Below are 17,504 nucleotides of genomic sequence, written 5' to 3' on the forward strand. Positions count from 1 at the left end.
AATTATTACGGGTGATGAGAAGTGGATCCATTACGAGAACCCTAAACGAAAAAAGGCCTGGGTGAAACCAGGTGAACCAGGTCCATCACAACCAAAACGAGATATTCACTGTGCAAAGGTTATGCTGTGCATATGGTGGGATATGAAAAGTGTGGTGTACTATGAGCTGCTGCAACCGGGTGAAACTATGAATGGAGAACGTTATCGACGACAATTAATGCGTTTGAAGCAAGCTCTGGCCAGAACACGACCAGAATGGGAGAACAAACATGATAAACTTATTGCTCAACATGATAACGCTCGCTCACATGTCGCAAAACCGGTCAAAACCTATTTAGAAAATGTCGGATGGGAAGTTTTACCCCACCCGCCGTATTCAGCAGACGTTGCTCCTTCGGACTACTACTTGTTCGATTGCATGAACAACGATTTGATTGGACAGCGGTTTACTTCTTCAGAAGATATCGAAACATGGGTCTCTGACTGGATCGCTTCCAAGGATGAGGACTTCTTTCGCCACGGAATCCGTACATTGCCTGACAGATGGGCGAAAGTGGTGGCTAGCGATGGACAATATTTTTCTTAAGGTATTTATGTATTTTGTGTTTGTACTACAGCTTCAATGTGTGCGTACCAACCGCACGAATTAATTCCTAGACCAAATATATATATATATATATATATATATATATATATATATATATATATATATATATATATATAGTGGCGGATCCAGGATATGGTCAAGGGGGGCTATAGCTCCTATAGCCCTCCCCTTGGATCCGCCCTTATGTATATATATATATAATCTATAACAGTCAGCGATGTACACAAGGTGGTTTCCGGGTTTAACTCTCCCTTGAGCAAGATATGCAAATACAAATATTTATCATAGATGATGTGTATAGAAACACCTGAAACTATATGAATTTTGGAGCTTGAATCCCCTCCCCTCTCGACGAAATTCTACGCGTGCTACTGATAATCGTTCTGTTTTTGGCATCGTTCCTAAACATTTCATTGGAAACGTGCAAACAATGAATAATCGGTTCCAGTGTTCCGTAATTAGTGGGAATAAGGAAAAGAGACACTGTTTCATTACCCCAAGATATCTTTCCCTTTGTATGTGTGAAGACCATGACAGGAGGGGGGGACATGGGGAGCGAAAGCGTGGACGCAAACTCGAAAAGCGAAATGGTGTTGATACAAGCGAGTCAAGTGCGCGTGGGCTTTCAACGTGTTCATAGCACTGATACTGTTAACTCTTACGCACACACATATGCAGAGACGAAGCTTGGGTAAACCTAAACTGCCACTCGAGATAATGTGAACAACTTCATCTTGAAGCACCCGCGGATGATGTCAGATCGCTTCATCTTGACACTTTTTCTCCCCCCCCCCCCTCGACGAGATAAACAGACACGGGGTCCCTTGCTCTCGCTGTAGCTGTATATGTCTGTTGGTTGAAGAGGAAGACAAACATCGGTCTCCGTGTAGCACTTTTCGGGAAGCAGCGATTAAAAAACAAAAGTGAAAATGTGTGGTTGTTAAGTGGATGGGGCGGTGGGGGGTGGGGGGAGAGTTGAAGATGCCTCGGCGTGTTTGTATTAATTAGCGACTCTTGGAGAAAGGCAACAGAGCTTGTGTTAGCACTTCCATTACTTGCTATATACGTTGCATTGCATCGGTTTCATTGCAGCAGACGAATATTGTACCCCAAGTGTCATATATGTAATTTCATTGTGTACCATTGTGTGTGTGTTTGTGTGTGAGATTGACAATTTAGACCTTGGTTATTTTCCTACGTTACAGTAATATACTTCATGTAGAACCATTATTATCATGTTTCACTGCATTAAGAAGCATTTTGTTACATGTTTTTTTTTTTTTTTTAATTTTCCTTTTCTGTGGTAAGACTATAACATGCCGCATACAATTCAAGTATCGTAAATGAAACTACAGAAAATATATTTTAAAAAAACGCAGAACCTACACTATTATTATTATTATTATTATTATTATTATTATTATTATTATTATTATTATTATTCGAGAACTATACCTTTTTTTCAGTTTGAGAGAGTTTTTTTTCTTTGTAACTTTTTGCTAACACCTGGAGGAGAGGTTGTATAGTGGTGAGTGGCCTATACTGTTAGGGTTGATCTTCCGTAAGGGTCTCTGCGCCCGACGGATTTAAATCCCTGTTTTCATTCTAAATCCAAGTTAGTAATAGGTTTCGTCCTTCATAAATTTGGTGTTGCGTAAGGACGGAAAACATAATAAAAACCAAAATCAATAACTAAAGAGTCGGGGGGGGGGGGAGCGTTTCAAGTGACATTTCTTAATTTGTATATTTTTATTTCCAATCTACTATTTTTTTTCTTCTTTGTGACGAGTACTGTGTGTTCAGAGTTACAGCACATTAGTCAACGTAGGCTGTAAACACCTTCACTACCACTGGATAACGAACCCGAGGGAACATTTTTTTTTTTTTTTTTTTCACGTAGCTTATTCCGATAGCTTTAATTCTGTTTGTGGAAGATAGCCTATAGTCAAACAAGGGTGTTTAAAAGCAAGCATACATCTTTAATTTTTCGCCAATTCAAATAATTGTGTGCAGCGTTTCCTCAATAAATGAGCGCGAGCCTCATTCTGCATATCAAGCTCAAGCGAATCAGAGTCTGAGTTAGGTTCAGTTTCGCTGAGATTAGTAAGCAAGAGGACAAGCTCGAGAGAATGGGACTCTGAACTAGCTTGAGCCTTTTTCACATTAGTGAACACGAGCCCTGTTGAACATGGTGAGCTCGAGCGAATGAGTCTGAGCCAGTGTTAACCCTTTTAAGATTAGTGAGCACGAGGCCAAGCTCGAGCGAATGCGACTCTGAGGTGCCTTCAGCGTCTTAGAGATTAGTGAGACGGGCCCAGTTAAACATAACGAGCTCGAGCAAATGACCTTGAACTGGCTTCAGTCTCTGAGATTAGTAAGCACTTGGCCAAGCTCAGGCGAATGGGAATGACCTAGCTTGACCCTCCTTCATATTAGTGATCACAAGTCCTGTTGAACATAGCGAATTCGAACGAATGAGTTTTGCTGAGATTAGGAGCACGAACCCTGTTGAACACAGCGAGCTGGAACGAATGAGTTTGAACTGGCTTCAGTCTCACTCTGGTTAGTATGAACGAGGCAAAGCTCGACCAAATGGGACTGAGCTAGCTTGAGCCTCTTTGAGATTATTGAGCACGAGTCCTGTTGAACATAGCGAGCTCGAGCGAATGAGTGTCTGAACTAGGTTCAGTCTCGCTGAGATCAGTGAAATGAAAATGAAATGAAATCTTTGAGCTTTACGTCCCACGTTTATGCTGGCTAGGCTAAAGGAGACAGTGATGATGAGAAATGAATGAAATGGTAGAATGAAGAAAGTGAAAAGAAACGGTAGAACCCCAAGGAAACCCACGTGCATGTTGTTTGTCCACCACAAAGTTCACTAGGCGCGAGCTGGCATCGAACCAGGGACCCCAAGTACCAGAGGTGAACGCTCTACCACTGAGCCACCGCAACTCCCCCTGAGATTAGTGAGCACGAGCCCTGTTGTACATAGCGAGCTCGAGCGAATGAGTCTGAACTGGATTCAGTCTCGCTGAGATTAGTGAGCACGAGCCCTGTTGTACATAGCGAGCTCGAGCGAATAAGTCTGAACTGGATTCAGTCTCGCTGAGATTAGTGAGCACGAGCCCTGTTGTACATAGCGAGCTCGAGCGAATAAGTCTGAACTGGATTCAGTCTCGCTGAGATTAGTGAGCACGAGCCCTGTTGTACATAGCGAGCTCGAGCGAATGAGTCTGAACTGGATTCAGTCTCGCTGAGATTAGTGAGCACGAGCCCTGTTGTACATAGCGAGCTCGAGCGAATAAGTCTGAACTGGATTCAGTCTCGCTGAGATTAGTGAGCACGAGCCCTGTTGTACATAGCGAGCTCGAGCGAATGAGTCTGAACTGGATTCAGTCTCGCTGAGATTAGTGAGCACGAGCCCTGTTGTACATAGCGAGCTCGAGCGAATGAGTCTGAACTGGATTCAGTCTCGCTGAGATTAGTGAGCACGAGCCCTGTTGTACATAGCGAGCTCGAGCGAATGAGTCTGAACTGGATTCAGTCTCGCTGAGATTAGGAGCACTAGCCCTATTGAAGATAGCGGGAGAATGAGAGTCTGAGCCAGTTTTACCCTCAATGAGATTAATGAGCACAAGCCCTGTTGACGATAGCGAGCTCAAGCGAATGAGAGTTTGAGCCTCTTTGAAGTTAGTAAATGCAAGCGCCGCTGAAGGCAGTGAGACTGAGACTCGTTTGCAAACTGGCCGCCAGAAATAATTGCGATAAGCGAAGAAAGTGAACCGCTCCTCTTCTTGAACTTGATGTGAACAGGCATGCTGGCAGGTGATGTGATAAATGTCGTTTGTTAATTTTCCTTTTAAGTTCATCTTTAAAGTTGTTGTGTGTGGAAAATTGTTGCATTTTTAACCTTGTATTCACCTCCGTTCTTGAACAAAGATATTCTGACATCATTCGCTTATAAAACGAATAAAATCTTTTTTGATGCTAAGACACATTTGTAGTTAATGAATGACTGACTATGTACCTTTTTATTAGCCGTTTCTCTAGTTTTCTTATTAGGAAAAGAAATTCCCAGAGGTTAATGATAATGAGCAAACACAATGGGATCTCGGGACAATGAGCCAAAGAAGAAAAAATAACGTTTTGTGCTTACAGAACAAATCGTTTGTTTCCAATGAAGTGCTTATATTGTCACCACGACTATTAACACTGTTGTAGTTGGCAAGAAATAACAAGCAGAGAAGAAAAGACTGGTTATTACTGAGACACTGTACTACGAGAAAGGCATTTGATGAAGAATGTTGCACAGTAAACATTTAAGTGAAGAAAGAAAAAAAAAGTAGAAAGAATCTATGCAGGGATACCAACTTCTCTGCTCTTCTCTCCGTAATGTTTCATTCTCTTCGTTCTAATACCCTTCTTATATCAATTCCTTGAATTGGTGTATGATATGGAGCAAGCATCTATGTCTTTTTCTGACTACGCCATTTTTGCAGTGCTTTTATTAGCGTATTTTGTGTTTGTTCGAATCAAATTTCAAAACTTGAATTTGACGAGCTCTCATACTATGTACAAATATTGTAGACAGTGATGCATGGAGACATTGGTTCGATCCCAGCTCGCGCCAAGTGAGCGTTGTGGTGGACAAACACCGTGTACGTGGGTTTTCTCGGGGTTTTCCCGCTTCATTCCACCATTTCATTAATTTCTCATCATCATCGATCTCCTTTAAGCCTGGCCGATATAACCGTGGGACGTAAAACTTAAAGATTTCATTTCATTTCATAAGTAAATACTTCAGTAATAACTGTAACATGACTTGATTTTGGAAATGAGAGCGATGAGTTTAGTGCGGTGGTCCATATCTTTCATGGCCAGAATGTAGTTGTGCATTATGGAGGGAAAGAACTAGCCTAGTTTGAACGTTGCAATGTGGTTCGAGAATAAGGTTGTCTATGAGACAAGGCTGTCTCGTCTCGATACGTCTCGAAAGATGATGTGTTTCTATTGGAAGACCTGGGTCGTCTCATGGGCTACCATAGTTCCGGGTCCACACAGATCATATTGTTTTAACTTCGGTAATAACAACACAACTTTTGTTCCGAATACTAATTTATTTCGTGTTTTACTGGTTGCTTATAAAATCCTTGGTTCTTTTGGTTTATTATATTCATTTGTACATCGAAAAAGATACCAAGTTTTATCAGTTTCTAATTATTGGATAAATGAATAAGAAAAGGGAAAAAATCCGTCGAGAAAGAAATGGGATTACCTAAAGAGTTTAGACACCGTCCCAATTCTTTAGATTAAAGAAAAAAGAAAAAGGAGAAAAGCAAAAGTAAGAGAAACAGAAAGAAAGAAAACTAAAGTTGGTGGTTGGACTATGATTTCTTCTCTTCCCTTCATCATCATTTTCCATCTACCCAAGAAGTGCATATCAATTCAATCCCTTCATGAGTTCTCATTAATTAGACTCTCGTACTTGGTCACAGCTCAGCCTAGAGAGATAGAGAAAAGGAGGTATTTTTCTTTCGTCTTTTATCCCCTTTTAAATATGCCTTCTTTTGCTCTTGTCAAAAATACAGCTCACTCATTCTCACTTTCTTTTCCAATTTCAAGATAAGAAATAAAAGAGATGATGAAGGAGAGAGAGAAAGAGAGAGAGATCAGATAGCAAGCTGTTGGTCGTATAATCTTTTACTGCACCTTGTAATCATTCGAGATGGGCCTGGAAAAGTTGGGAAAACTCATGCATAATGAACTTATTCCTTCCTTCCTTCGTTCTTACGAGGTAGGGGAGGGGGTGGTAAAATTTCTCTCTGGGAAGAAAGTGCAAAGCCACCTCCTTTTTACCCACCGTCCTCTCCACCTTCCTTTTCCAAAAACGCTGTATGAACTGAAAAGTAGTTTTAAGAGGCCGGGAGACGTCGTGAGTTCTTACTAATTAAAGCCCCGTTTTCCACTCTGCTTCCTTCAACGGCGAGCTCCTCCTACTCCTCCGATTAAAATTAATTACTCACTCTCTCGTTTAGTATTTTTTTAATTATTTTTTTTTTTTTTTTTTTTGCAATTCCTCCTCCTTGCCTTTTTTCTTTTCTTCCCAGAGATTAGCAATATGCACTTGTGTTAATTAATAAAAACACTAATTGGATTCTTAGGCAAACTACTGCTACTACCTTTTCATCGAGTACTGTGTGTATGTTGTGTGTGTGTGTGTGTAGATGTTGGATGGTTCTGTAATATTGTGAAAATGAAGGGGGATTTTATTTTTACAAATGAGTCTTCAGAAAGTAGGAAAAAATATAATAAAAAAATTAAAGCAAGTCTCTACTGAATTTGATTACGTGTAAGGAAGATGGTTGGGTATATATGCTTTTATTTCTTTTTTGAAAAAGTAAAAAGCTGTCGTAGAAGAGAAAATAAAAGAACAACTGAAAGCAGTTTTTTGTGTGTAACTTTTTTTTTTAAAAAAAAGAAAGTACTTACAACAAAAAACTAATATTTGTTTTGAGGTACTAGTTAGGGGCTATGATCGTATTTTGGGTCTTCACTTAGTGGCGCTTGCAGTTACAATGTTTCCCTATAGGTATCTGATATAGGCACCCCAATTGTCGTTAGTATAGAATTAACGGGAAACATTTTTTTTAAAAGTCCAATATATAAGATAATACAATCATTTTGTATTAGTGTGAAAGAGGCGCTAAACTCCAAACCAAACAACCAACAAATAATTTTTAGTTTGCGTCAAACTGATAAGAATTTTACCCTAAGCCACTGAATTTTATTGATAAAAAAAATAAAAAATAATCGAAAACGTGTTGGTGTATACTTGTGAATGACACGTGGAGTTCACAATGTCAATTTATGGCCGTTGTACTGAGTTGCTTTGACAGCAATTGGAGAGCCGATAACTGTGTGGGCTAATATAATATATACGTGTCAACATCACTTCTCTCGTTTGCTCCAAATTCACCTAAAAATTTTTCTTCGTCAAGTGGTAGCATATATATGTCTGAACTCGCGAGTTCGGTTCTTGGATTTAATCAACCCAAGCTCTATGAGGAAATAGAGGGCACGAAGTTTAATCAACCCAAGCTCTATGAATGAATAGAGGGCACAAGGTTTAATCAACCCAAGCTCTATGAGTGAATAGGGGGCACAATCCCCAGTGAGAACAGTGAGCCCAAACTCTCATCAAGCATGAACCCATAGAGATTAATGAGCGCAAGTTTTATAGAGGATAGCGAATCCGAGCTCGATTGAGTGCAAATCAGAGAAAGACTGAGCCTTATGAAATTAGTGAACGCGAGACCCATTTAGTATAATGAGACCGAGCCCGAGTGAGCGCAATTGCAAAATGACCCTCTCTGAATGGCAGTTACATGAGAAGAATCGAAGTGAAGTTTACGGAGAGAGAACTATACCTTAAAAACGAGCGATCACTTATTGCAGTTTGCTAATTCGTGTGGTATGCGAAAACCTAACAGTAGCAGATCCAGTAGTCAGTCAGCGAGTTGATATTGCATTCGTTTTTTAACTACATATTTCTGTATGAGAACTATATTATTTTGTAAGAAAATATATTTTATTTAAGGTTGATGCATATTCATACTTTCTAATTTGTGAGATGCAGTACTCATTTTTTTAAAATTAATATTATCAGGAGCGTGATTCAATAATTAAACAAATGTGTATTCTCTTTCTTTACAGAGACCTGCGAGGTCACCATGTTCAATAATTCCTCCGAAGCAGCATCCTGCATCTGTTGGTGTACCCGTGGTGCCAATTCAATCTAGTACACCAGCCACTGCAGGTATTTTATTTATTTCTATCGCAACATCTTATCAGTATAAAATAACTGTTTATAAAAAAAGATATCTCTTGTTAATAAGGGAGGAAAGATTCTGTGTACACTATAAAAATATTAGACTATAATGTCAGCGATGGAGTAGTCGACATGTTACTAAATAAGGTAAGGTTTCAAGTACATTCAGGTATTTGCCTAAGTACTTCCGTAGTTCTACGATTAACACAGATCATAATTTTCATTGTTCATTCGTATTTGACATATATAACAGTTTTTCATAGATTATTTTAATAGACAGACTTCTTTCCTTTACTATCTTTTAGAAGACAGTTTCATTGGTGTGTCGTGTCGTGTCGTATCGTGCGTGAAGATTAGACTGCTGATTCGGTATATCTCTACAGAGTTAGAACCGATGAATATATCATAAAATTCTTGAGGAAATTCTCTGTGACCCATTCTAAAACTTCATCTCCACAAGGTCTATCTTTCTCTCTCTTTCAGATCTGTTTTTGATTGGAAGAGATATAAGTTACTGTTCGTTAGTGACAACTCCTCTGTACCCAAAACGAAGTAATGTTCATTCCAGCAACTTGAGTCAAGCCATTGCTGCGGTGGATTCTTTCTAGACGACGTGATAATTCTGCTGATTACTTGCCCTATCGGAATAGTTTTAAGAAAATTAACATCATAATGTACACAGTATTTCATATATTTATTCAATATTCATCCTAAACTTCGTTGTGTTGCGGCGGATATGTTACATTTTTAATAGCCTTTCTATCATTTTCAACTGGGAGGCTTGTAGATGTATAATAGTCGTCGATGTGCAATGCAGCTGTTTGAAAGAGTAACGAGCACAGTAACGTTTTTAATGGTATTCCCCTGTACATGCATTCATTTGACAGTGTAAAGTAAGCCATAACCATTCCAGTGTAGGATATATCGTTATTTAATACCTTCAGTAGCTGTTATTGATCCTTCAACCCTGCCATTTGATAAGCGTGCCCAAAATGCAGACCATAAAAATGTTAATGATTGCTAGCAGAGAACAAAGGGAGCGCCGCTGTTTAGAACCGTTGTGCATTGTTTCCTAAATCTCCGAGATAGTTCATGGTCTGTTTTTATAATCAGCTTTTTGTTAATAGGCTATAAATGCTTTCACTTAGTTAGCAATCAAATTTGATTTCTTTCGAAGTGAACACTAAAAGTACATAACATTGAATCAGCGTGCACAAATTAAAAGAAAAAGAAAAAAAATCATAACGAAAGTCGTAATATACAAGGTTTTTGTCTTCTTTGCAAGACTGGAAAATTTGAACCCATTAAAAATGGAATTAGTTTTGCTATTTGAATAGTTATCATCTTTCAGATGATTGTGAGTGCATATTTCAATAACGATATATAACATTTATAGTGTAGATAAAGATCCCTATTAGGCTGTGTATGAAACAAAGGTATTCTCTTTATTACCGCTTTTATACTTCGCTCTGTGGTTGGATAAATTAAAATATGGAACTCGTAAAATAACAACCCAAACAAGTCGGTTGTGCACAAGCCAAGAGAAATGAATAACCTCTTTCGTTTCATTTATTATCTTTGTGTGTTCTTTATACTGTTGTTATTCCAGAACTTAGAAATGTAATGGTGACACAATCTTGCTCAGTTCTACAATATTTTTAGCGTTTAACTGAAAACAATTGTCCGAAGATGATAGATCTCATTGGCTGAACCAATTGATATGGGTGAGTGGAGAAACCTCATGCGTAGTTTTTCGAATAAAACTTAAAGAAAAATCTGAAAATGATGATGTACGATGATCACACTACCTGTTAAGATCAAATTGATGCCGAAATCTATCTTCATCAAGCATTTTATAATGACTCTAGCATGGTTAATGAGGTATAGCCCAAAGTTCACTCGTAACTATATTGTCTAAAAGTTATTTCGATAAAATCGAGGAAAACTAATTTTTATCACCCTAAGATGCATGTCCTAAGTTTTTATTTTGCTGAAGTATATGTTCATTTATGTATTCGTAAGTTCCATTCAATAAGTAACCGGAAAAGTTGTATAACAGATACAAAACCGACAAAATTTATGCTGCTTTATTTTTTATTAATTTATTTTTGTGGTGTCCTAGAACTTCTATCAGATGGGTCTGGCATTCCTGCCTCGCAAACGGGATGCTGGGAAACAGTGAAACAAGATGGTTGCACCTTTGCAAGTTTGTATCAATGTATAACACCTGAGTGTCGTTAGATTTCTGTTAACTGAAGAGTTAAATCAAATCGAAATTCATCCTGGGATGTCAGTGCAATATGGTGAAAGTTGTTTGAGTCGAACACAAGTGTATGAGTGGACACATAAGTTCAAACGTGGTGTAACAAGTGTTGATGATTCGCCACGTCCAGGACGCTCTGCCTGTTCAGTCACAGAGAACAACATTGCGCGAGTTGATGTTGTTATTATACCCCCGTTTGAACTTACCCGCTCACTCGTACACTTGTATTTGACTCAAACAACTTTCACTATGTTGCACTGACATCCGACGGTGAATTTCAACTCTTCTTCAGGTAATAGAAATCTAACAACGCTCCGCTGTTGTACGTTGGTGCAAACCTGTAAGGTTGCCGCCATCTTGTTTCACTGATTCCAGCATCTTGTTCGCGAGGCAGGTGTACCAGTGCCATCTGATAATGGTTCTAGAACACCACCAAAAATAACAAAGAAGCACAAACTTTGTTGAAGTTTTATACAACCTTTTCGGTTATTTATTGAATGGACCTTGTATGTATGATATATATATATATACTCTTAAGTAATACTCTTGCATCTGTTTATCTTCTAACGCTGATATAAATACACCTAACAGTCACGTACATAAAACGTCTAAAACCATAGTATAATGGCTAACAATAATCTTGTAAAAGAATTTGGCCATTCCTTCTTGAATTAAAAGCCCTTGTCTGGCATAAATTCGCTCCGACGTCAGGTGAATCAACGAATAATGATTTTCTTCCGTTGTTCCTCTTACTCCCAGTAATGTTTCAGTTCATTCATTTATTGTAAACTCCCCCCCCCCCCCCCCCGTGGAAGAAATGCGCGACGTAGTCGAAAGTCAATGAAATTTCCAAAGTTTTAGTGTTTCCGTTTTCAACCCATGGAGTACTATGGCCTGTCACATCAGGCGCGTTTGATCGGTGTGGTCAGCGGTAGCTTTCTCCTCTTAACGCTTTTATTTCTGGCTTTCTGAACTGAAATTCATCAACTTTTAATACAGGAATAAGGTACATAATACAAAAAGCACGCTTGTCCTGAAAGGATATAAGATTGAGTATTCCTCTACGCTACTACATACATCTACCTTTTCGGTAATATCTATAAGTGAGTTCATTCCTCAGTGCAGGTTTACTTTAGGTGGGCATAATTATTACGGCTGTAAATGCAGCATTTTCTGGGTAAATTTCGAGAAATCGTAGCCTATTTAAATTTTTCCCGTGCAATCCTAGGTCCTTCAGCTTCCTAATAACATACAATATTTACAATATAAAGAGTTACTGTGTATATTATCATCTATAATACGTTTTTGTAATTTTGATACCCATTTTTCTGTAAATGAGTACTTCTTATTTAAGCTAATTGTTGCCAACACAGACAGGTTTTATTGTAACTTTGGTGTACTTCTATATTGCATTTATTTTCTTGGAAGTTGTTTACTGTTCTGTCGTAACTTTAAATGGTAAATTGCAGATAAATATGATAATAGCAGTAATTAAGGCTTCTGTTTCTTTCTCTCTGTCCCTCTCCTTACCATTCATAGTTCCAGAAATAAATTTTAATCTTCAAATGTAAAGTATGTAGTTTCCCTGCAAACTAGAACTTACTGATAGTTCGTGTGTACACATATATATAGCAATACTTGAAAACGTTTTTCAACTTGCTGAGTGTAATTACTGTTTCCTTGAGTTATATGTGCAAAAACCTACTTATAATTTACCTTAGCATTGGGTTTCGCTACTGATTATATTACGTGATACCTTTGTGTAGCATGCAAAACGTTAAAGATAAACTCAAAAGTATGTTGATTCTGGAAAATTTGATTTAGAACTTGTATTTCAAGTTTCTGAACTTCTATGACTATAAATTGCTTGTTTCGTACATCGTGTAATCTGTGACAGGTTCAATGCAGATAATTTTACCTGTATAATGTGCCAAGTTTTGTTGGTTATATATTTAAAAAGTTGATACATATAGTGTCATTTAAAAATGTTGAGATTTAGGAATGAGAAAACTTGGAATCTCTCGATCTGAAATACAATAAAACCAGAGAATTATGGGAACAAATTTTGTTCAAAGATGAAGTCTATATCAATGGATATTTAGTTTGAATATGAAACACTAATTGTTTTGTAATAACCTTTAATTAATTGTTCATTCAGAAGCAAATGGAAAATTCCCGTATGGAGCAAGGGCTAGGTCTCCTGGCTGGGTTGTTGCTTTGAATCTATAAACTTTTTTTTTAGCTCCTTACGTGATCAGTAGTGGACTGAATGAAGTTCACATAAATGTATATGACACTAGTTGGCTAGCAAGCTGAATCAAAAGAATATGCATGAATTGAGTTTTAAGCCATTCGTGCGAGCTGAATATGTATGAGGGTTGTTCAGAATACTAAAAAAATATCCTTGAAGGAGGGATCCTGCGACACACTTGATTTGTCACAACTTCCTTTATCTGGATGAATTATTTTGAAAATGTAAATCTCTGGGTGAATCAAATACCCCTTTATTGCGAAGTGAAGATCATTTCCGCTGATCCATCAAATATCATAGGTGTACCAGTGTTGTAGCTAGCATGTTGTTATAAGGAGATGCATTACTTTCTCAAAGAGCAAGTTTTTACATATTAAGAGAAAGCCGTCCTCCCGTCTGGTCTAGTGGCTAGTACGTGTCCCTCTGATGCACTAAGTCCCGGTTTCGATTCTCGATGCGAACGCCTTGGAAACTTTGAACGATTACGGTGGTTTGGATTTAAACTGTAGGTTCACTACATGTCACTGAATTAATTGTGGTCGGAAGAATCCAAGTTTGAAAAAACAAAAATGAACAAATGATAATAATATGTAAGGTTCGCAATTCTTTTTTCTCTTTTATTTTTATCCATTATTTACAAACGGATTTAGAAAACATACATAGAGAATATTTGCCATTTTGTTGAAAATTTTCTTTATAATTAGGTAGATAGTTAGTAGAAATTAAAGTTAGTAGCATTAGTGGTACAAAAGCGTAATTGTCAGTTTCTATGATGTTTATGAACACAGTTTGAAAAATTGTAAAACTAGGGCATCTTTCCTCAACATGGATGCCGAAGATGCCGCACTTGAAGGGTTTTGTAAAGGTTTATCTTAAGTTCTTAAATTTACTGAAATAAAATTGTCTTTCGAGATATTACAAACAAGACGTCAATCTTCTATTTGATCATAAACTCAATAACCTCAATTGCAGGAGTGGAATGTAGGTAATAATGAAAAATGGGGCATCTTTACCCAAGTTAGTCTACATTATTGCTAAAAGCTAAGAGAAGAAGCTTACTTAATGTACAAATTATTCTATGCAGCTTTCTGAAACTGTATAAAACTTCCACCTCTCAGCTTTTAGCAATAAGATTTTCAATTTTACTGATGAGGCATCCCTCAAAAGTGCCACTGGATCTAGTCCATATCAATGCTTTAAATTTTCGTTATTGCTTATGAACGTAAACTTCATATGTTTTGAAAGTATACTATGTCGAAAAGTTGTATATTGAATTATTTTGTACTAATGTATTTTTGTTTGTTGTAGGTTCTGCTCCTATTCCCGCGACAACAACAGCACCAACGGTAACGACTGCCTCTGCTGTGATCGCCACTACGACTACTGCCAGCCATAGGGACATCGTTATAACTCCCATCGTTGGTCGTAGCCACTCACCTCGGGGACACAGTCCCACAAGGGAAAGAGAGAGTTACAGGTATACATCCAGTGTGTGTGGTCATATGATTAAGAACGTATTAATTGATAAATTAGGACTTCTCTTTTTAAAGGATTGGAGAGTTACATTGGCGACTTTTGACAGAAATCATACTGGTAAAAATTGAATCGCTTCAAATCACTTGTAGACAGTAATTCAATGGTACGCTCGTACCCTCACCCTCGGTTTCACGGACGCCAAGGCGACATGAAGGCAGAACATAAGCGGAAATGTTAATGTGTGGAGAAACTTGCGCAGAAATGTAAATATTTTGAATTGCATTGACAGAATTAAAGTATACGGCCCTCATAGGCTTTTGTAACTTTAAACATGCACAAATATTTCAGTACAAATCGAGGATATTTAAATAAATTTTACGGCACAGAACCACAAGAGAAAGGTAGATTTTTTTCCTGCTTAGAGTGATGGATTGTAATATTTTGGAAAAGACAGAAATCAAGGATTTCTGGGTGATACTCGATCATAGATAATCGTCGTCTTTCGGAACATATATTGGAAAAGTATGTATGTGATAACTAAAACTTGTATCATATCATATAACTAAAACTAACTCTATGGCCTATGGAACCCGGAGGTTCAATGCCGCGTTCACAAAAGCTCTCCACTGACTTCTATCCTTAGCCAACTATAGTCTAGTAGCTTAGCAGCATAAAAGGGCCGAATTGTGCAAAATATGATACCAACATACCACTTTCAGGGATGATAGACCTATTAATAAGAAGTAAATCCTGATATAGACCCAAATCGGCGGGAGTCTTGTTTTAGGTATATGACGTCATCAATATGGTCGCCAACGAATTTCGACTTAACTGAGTTTTAAAATGTACAACTCCATTACCATTGAAGGTAGAAACTTCCTTTTACCTTTATTTTGCAGAGAATATATTGTACCTTTATTGTCATTATAAATACTTGCCTTATATTGCCGCCATTTTTAAATATGGCGTCTCAAACTGGAAAAATGTTTATTTTCAAAACGATTTTCTATGTTTTATAGCAAATAACTTTGAAACTGCTATGATTATGGGAAAATACTTTGATACAATCGTCAAAGGTCATTTCAATAGCTTTCGAACGCGACCAGAATCATTGATGTATCTCAACAAATAACCGAGATAATCAATTTTTTGTAGGACTAAATGTCGAACTTTCGTGAATAATGTTCGAATGTATCCGTAGATGTAGTTATATGGCATTTGTAGTTCCATTGCCCTTTGATAATAGGAACATAGTACCGCTACCAGTATGTTCCTTCACAAGTGTTTATCTTTTGTCCGTGCTGAAAACCCTTTATAATGTCATAAATCCAAGATGGCCGCCGCGGTTTATCTCCGGTGAAAATTTCTCGCCACAGAAAAATAAGAGAAACATGCAACAAAAGCCAATCTCTTTCTTTGGATGTGAAAAAATCTTGACATAACATGTGATTGACTCTCCTTTGTGTCTACAAGCCAGTATATGACGTCATAAACACAGTATGGCGCCATTGCTTACATACGGATTATGAAAATTATTTATTTCTCGCATTAGAGAAACGATAGAAACGTACAACAACTACCAATATCTTTTTTCATATGTAGAATCAAAAAGTAACATAAGTTATTGTGTTTTCTTTGAGGCGAAAGTAAACAACTCATAAACCCAAGAGTTCTTAAATATGCATTCGATTCTTAAATATGCATGAAGAAAACTGTGCCTTTCTCACCTAAGAAACTTGATAGAAACGTGCAAAGCAACTATTTTTTCTCCTTAAATAAGTTAAATCATGAAGCAACAGAAAGGTGTATCGTGTTTGCGCCCAAAGGTTAGTATTTGTCTTGTTTAAGTGTATGACATCGTTATACAAAGTAGCCGCTGTATGTATTTTGAATATTATATTATGCATTAAACTGAAAAACTAACAAAGCTGAAATTATGCATTGTTCGAAAATAAATTTGAAATATATTCTCTTTAATACTAATTATCCAAAAGTGAATATTTTTCATGTTATTAAACAAAGAATTATGCGCTATATGAAAGTATAAGGCTTGCACTAGTATTTGCGCTAAATGAATATTTCAAGGAATATGGGAACTGTGCATTTCGAAAGACATATTTTACATTTAAAATATTTTTAATCAGTCCATTGAGAATGTAATTGTCTGAAAATTATGCTTTTCATATTATTTTACAAAATAGCTCGAGGCAAAAGGCGTCACATTTTCAAACCACAGCCCAGCTTAATTTGATATTTTTGGAGTTTGTATTAAAATGTTTATGAAACAGACTCAATGTATAAATTTAACAGTATATCAGCAAGAGTGAAATTTACAACACAATAAACAGTTATACAATTAAATATGTTAAGACTTTAGAAGAGAAAATATTAGTGATATTGTATGACTATTAACTTAACATCTGAAATGTACTTCAGAGAACTAGGGGGAAGTAATTTTTGTTAATCACATTTCTTATTTAGACAAGATCAACACACAATAAAGTGATCTTCTCGATCACACTGTCCATCGCAGGTACACATTAAAGTGCACACTAATCCCAAGTTTTGACACTTGCAAGAATGTTGACAAGGAGTCTTGCCACCAGAGCGAATAAGTTCTCTACAGGGCGCTGAAACGTCTGGAAGTAAGGACCACAGAGGATGATAACCACGATCCACCTTCTTCCAACCCCTTTACAAATTTCGGGTATTATGGGCACTTTCTGGAGAGCTTGAGACCAGTAATACCCGGCCTGTAGGGCAGCTCGCAGACAGTGTTGAAATAAGGCTGTCTATGTAGGTGCGATCCCTTCGTAAGAACAATTCTTTTTCGTCATTAATCTTTGTCGACAGTCTTTAACATTTAGTAAAGAACTAGAGCGATCGTACAGGAGTACGGTGAAGCGCTGAAGAGATGCAAAGTCCTGAGCTGAAATTTTAGCAGGAGTAACTGAAAGTTTGATAAATATATCCGTTATTTCAGGGAATTCTTGCTACACCTGCCAAGCTGTCTTCTTGCCATGACCACCAAAAGCGGACACTGTGTCACGCCCTGCAAATGCGTACCAAAAGAACAGGG

At 37.5% G+C, this 17,504-nt stretch overlaps 1 protein-coding gene across 3 annotated transcripts in view; it reads left to right on the forward strand.

Moving 5' to 3' along the window:
- The window catches only part of LOC145694628 (uncharacterized), a 610,937-nt gene that overhangs the window by 560,966 nt on the left and 32,467 nt on the right, over positions 1-17,504 (forward strand). For all 3 annotated transcript variants that reach the window (XM_081771034.1, XM_081771036.1, XM_081771035.1), the window contains exons 9-10: positions 8,321-8,423; positions 14,258-14,426. In XM_081771034.1, the coding sequence (XP_081627160.1) occupies positions 8,321-8,423; positions 14,258-14,426 (272 nt within the window). The remainder of the gene's footprint in view (positions 1-8,320; positions 8,424-14,257; positions 14,427-17,504) is intronic.

This window comes from Thermobia domestica, chromosome 9, assembly GCF_964235325.1.
Source record: "Thermobia domestica chromosome 9, izTheDome1.hap1.1, whole genome shotgun sequence".
Lineage (NCBI taxonomy): Eukaryota > Metazoa > Arthropoda > Insecta > Zygentoma > Lepismatidae > Thermobia > Thermobia domestica.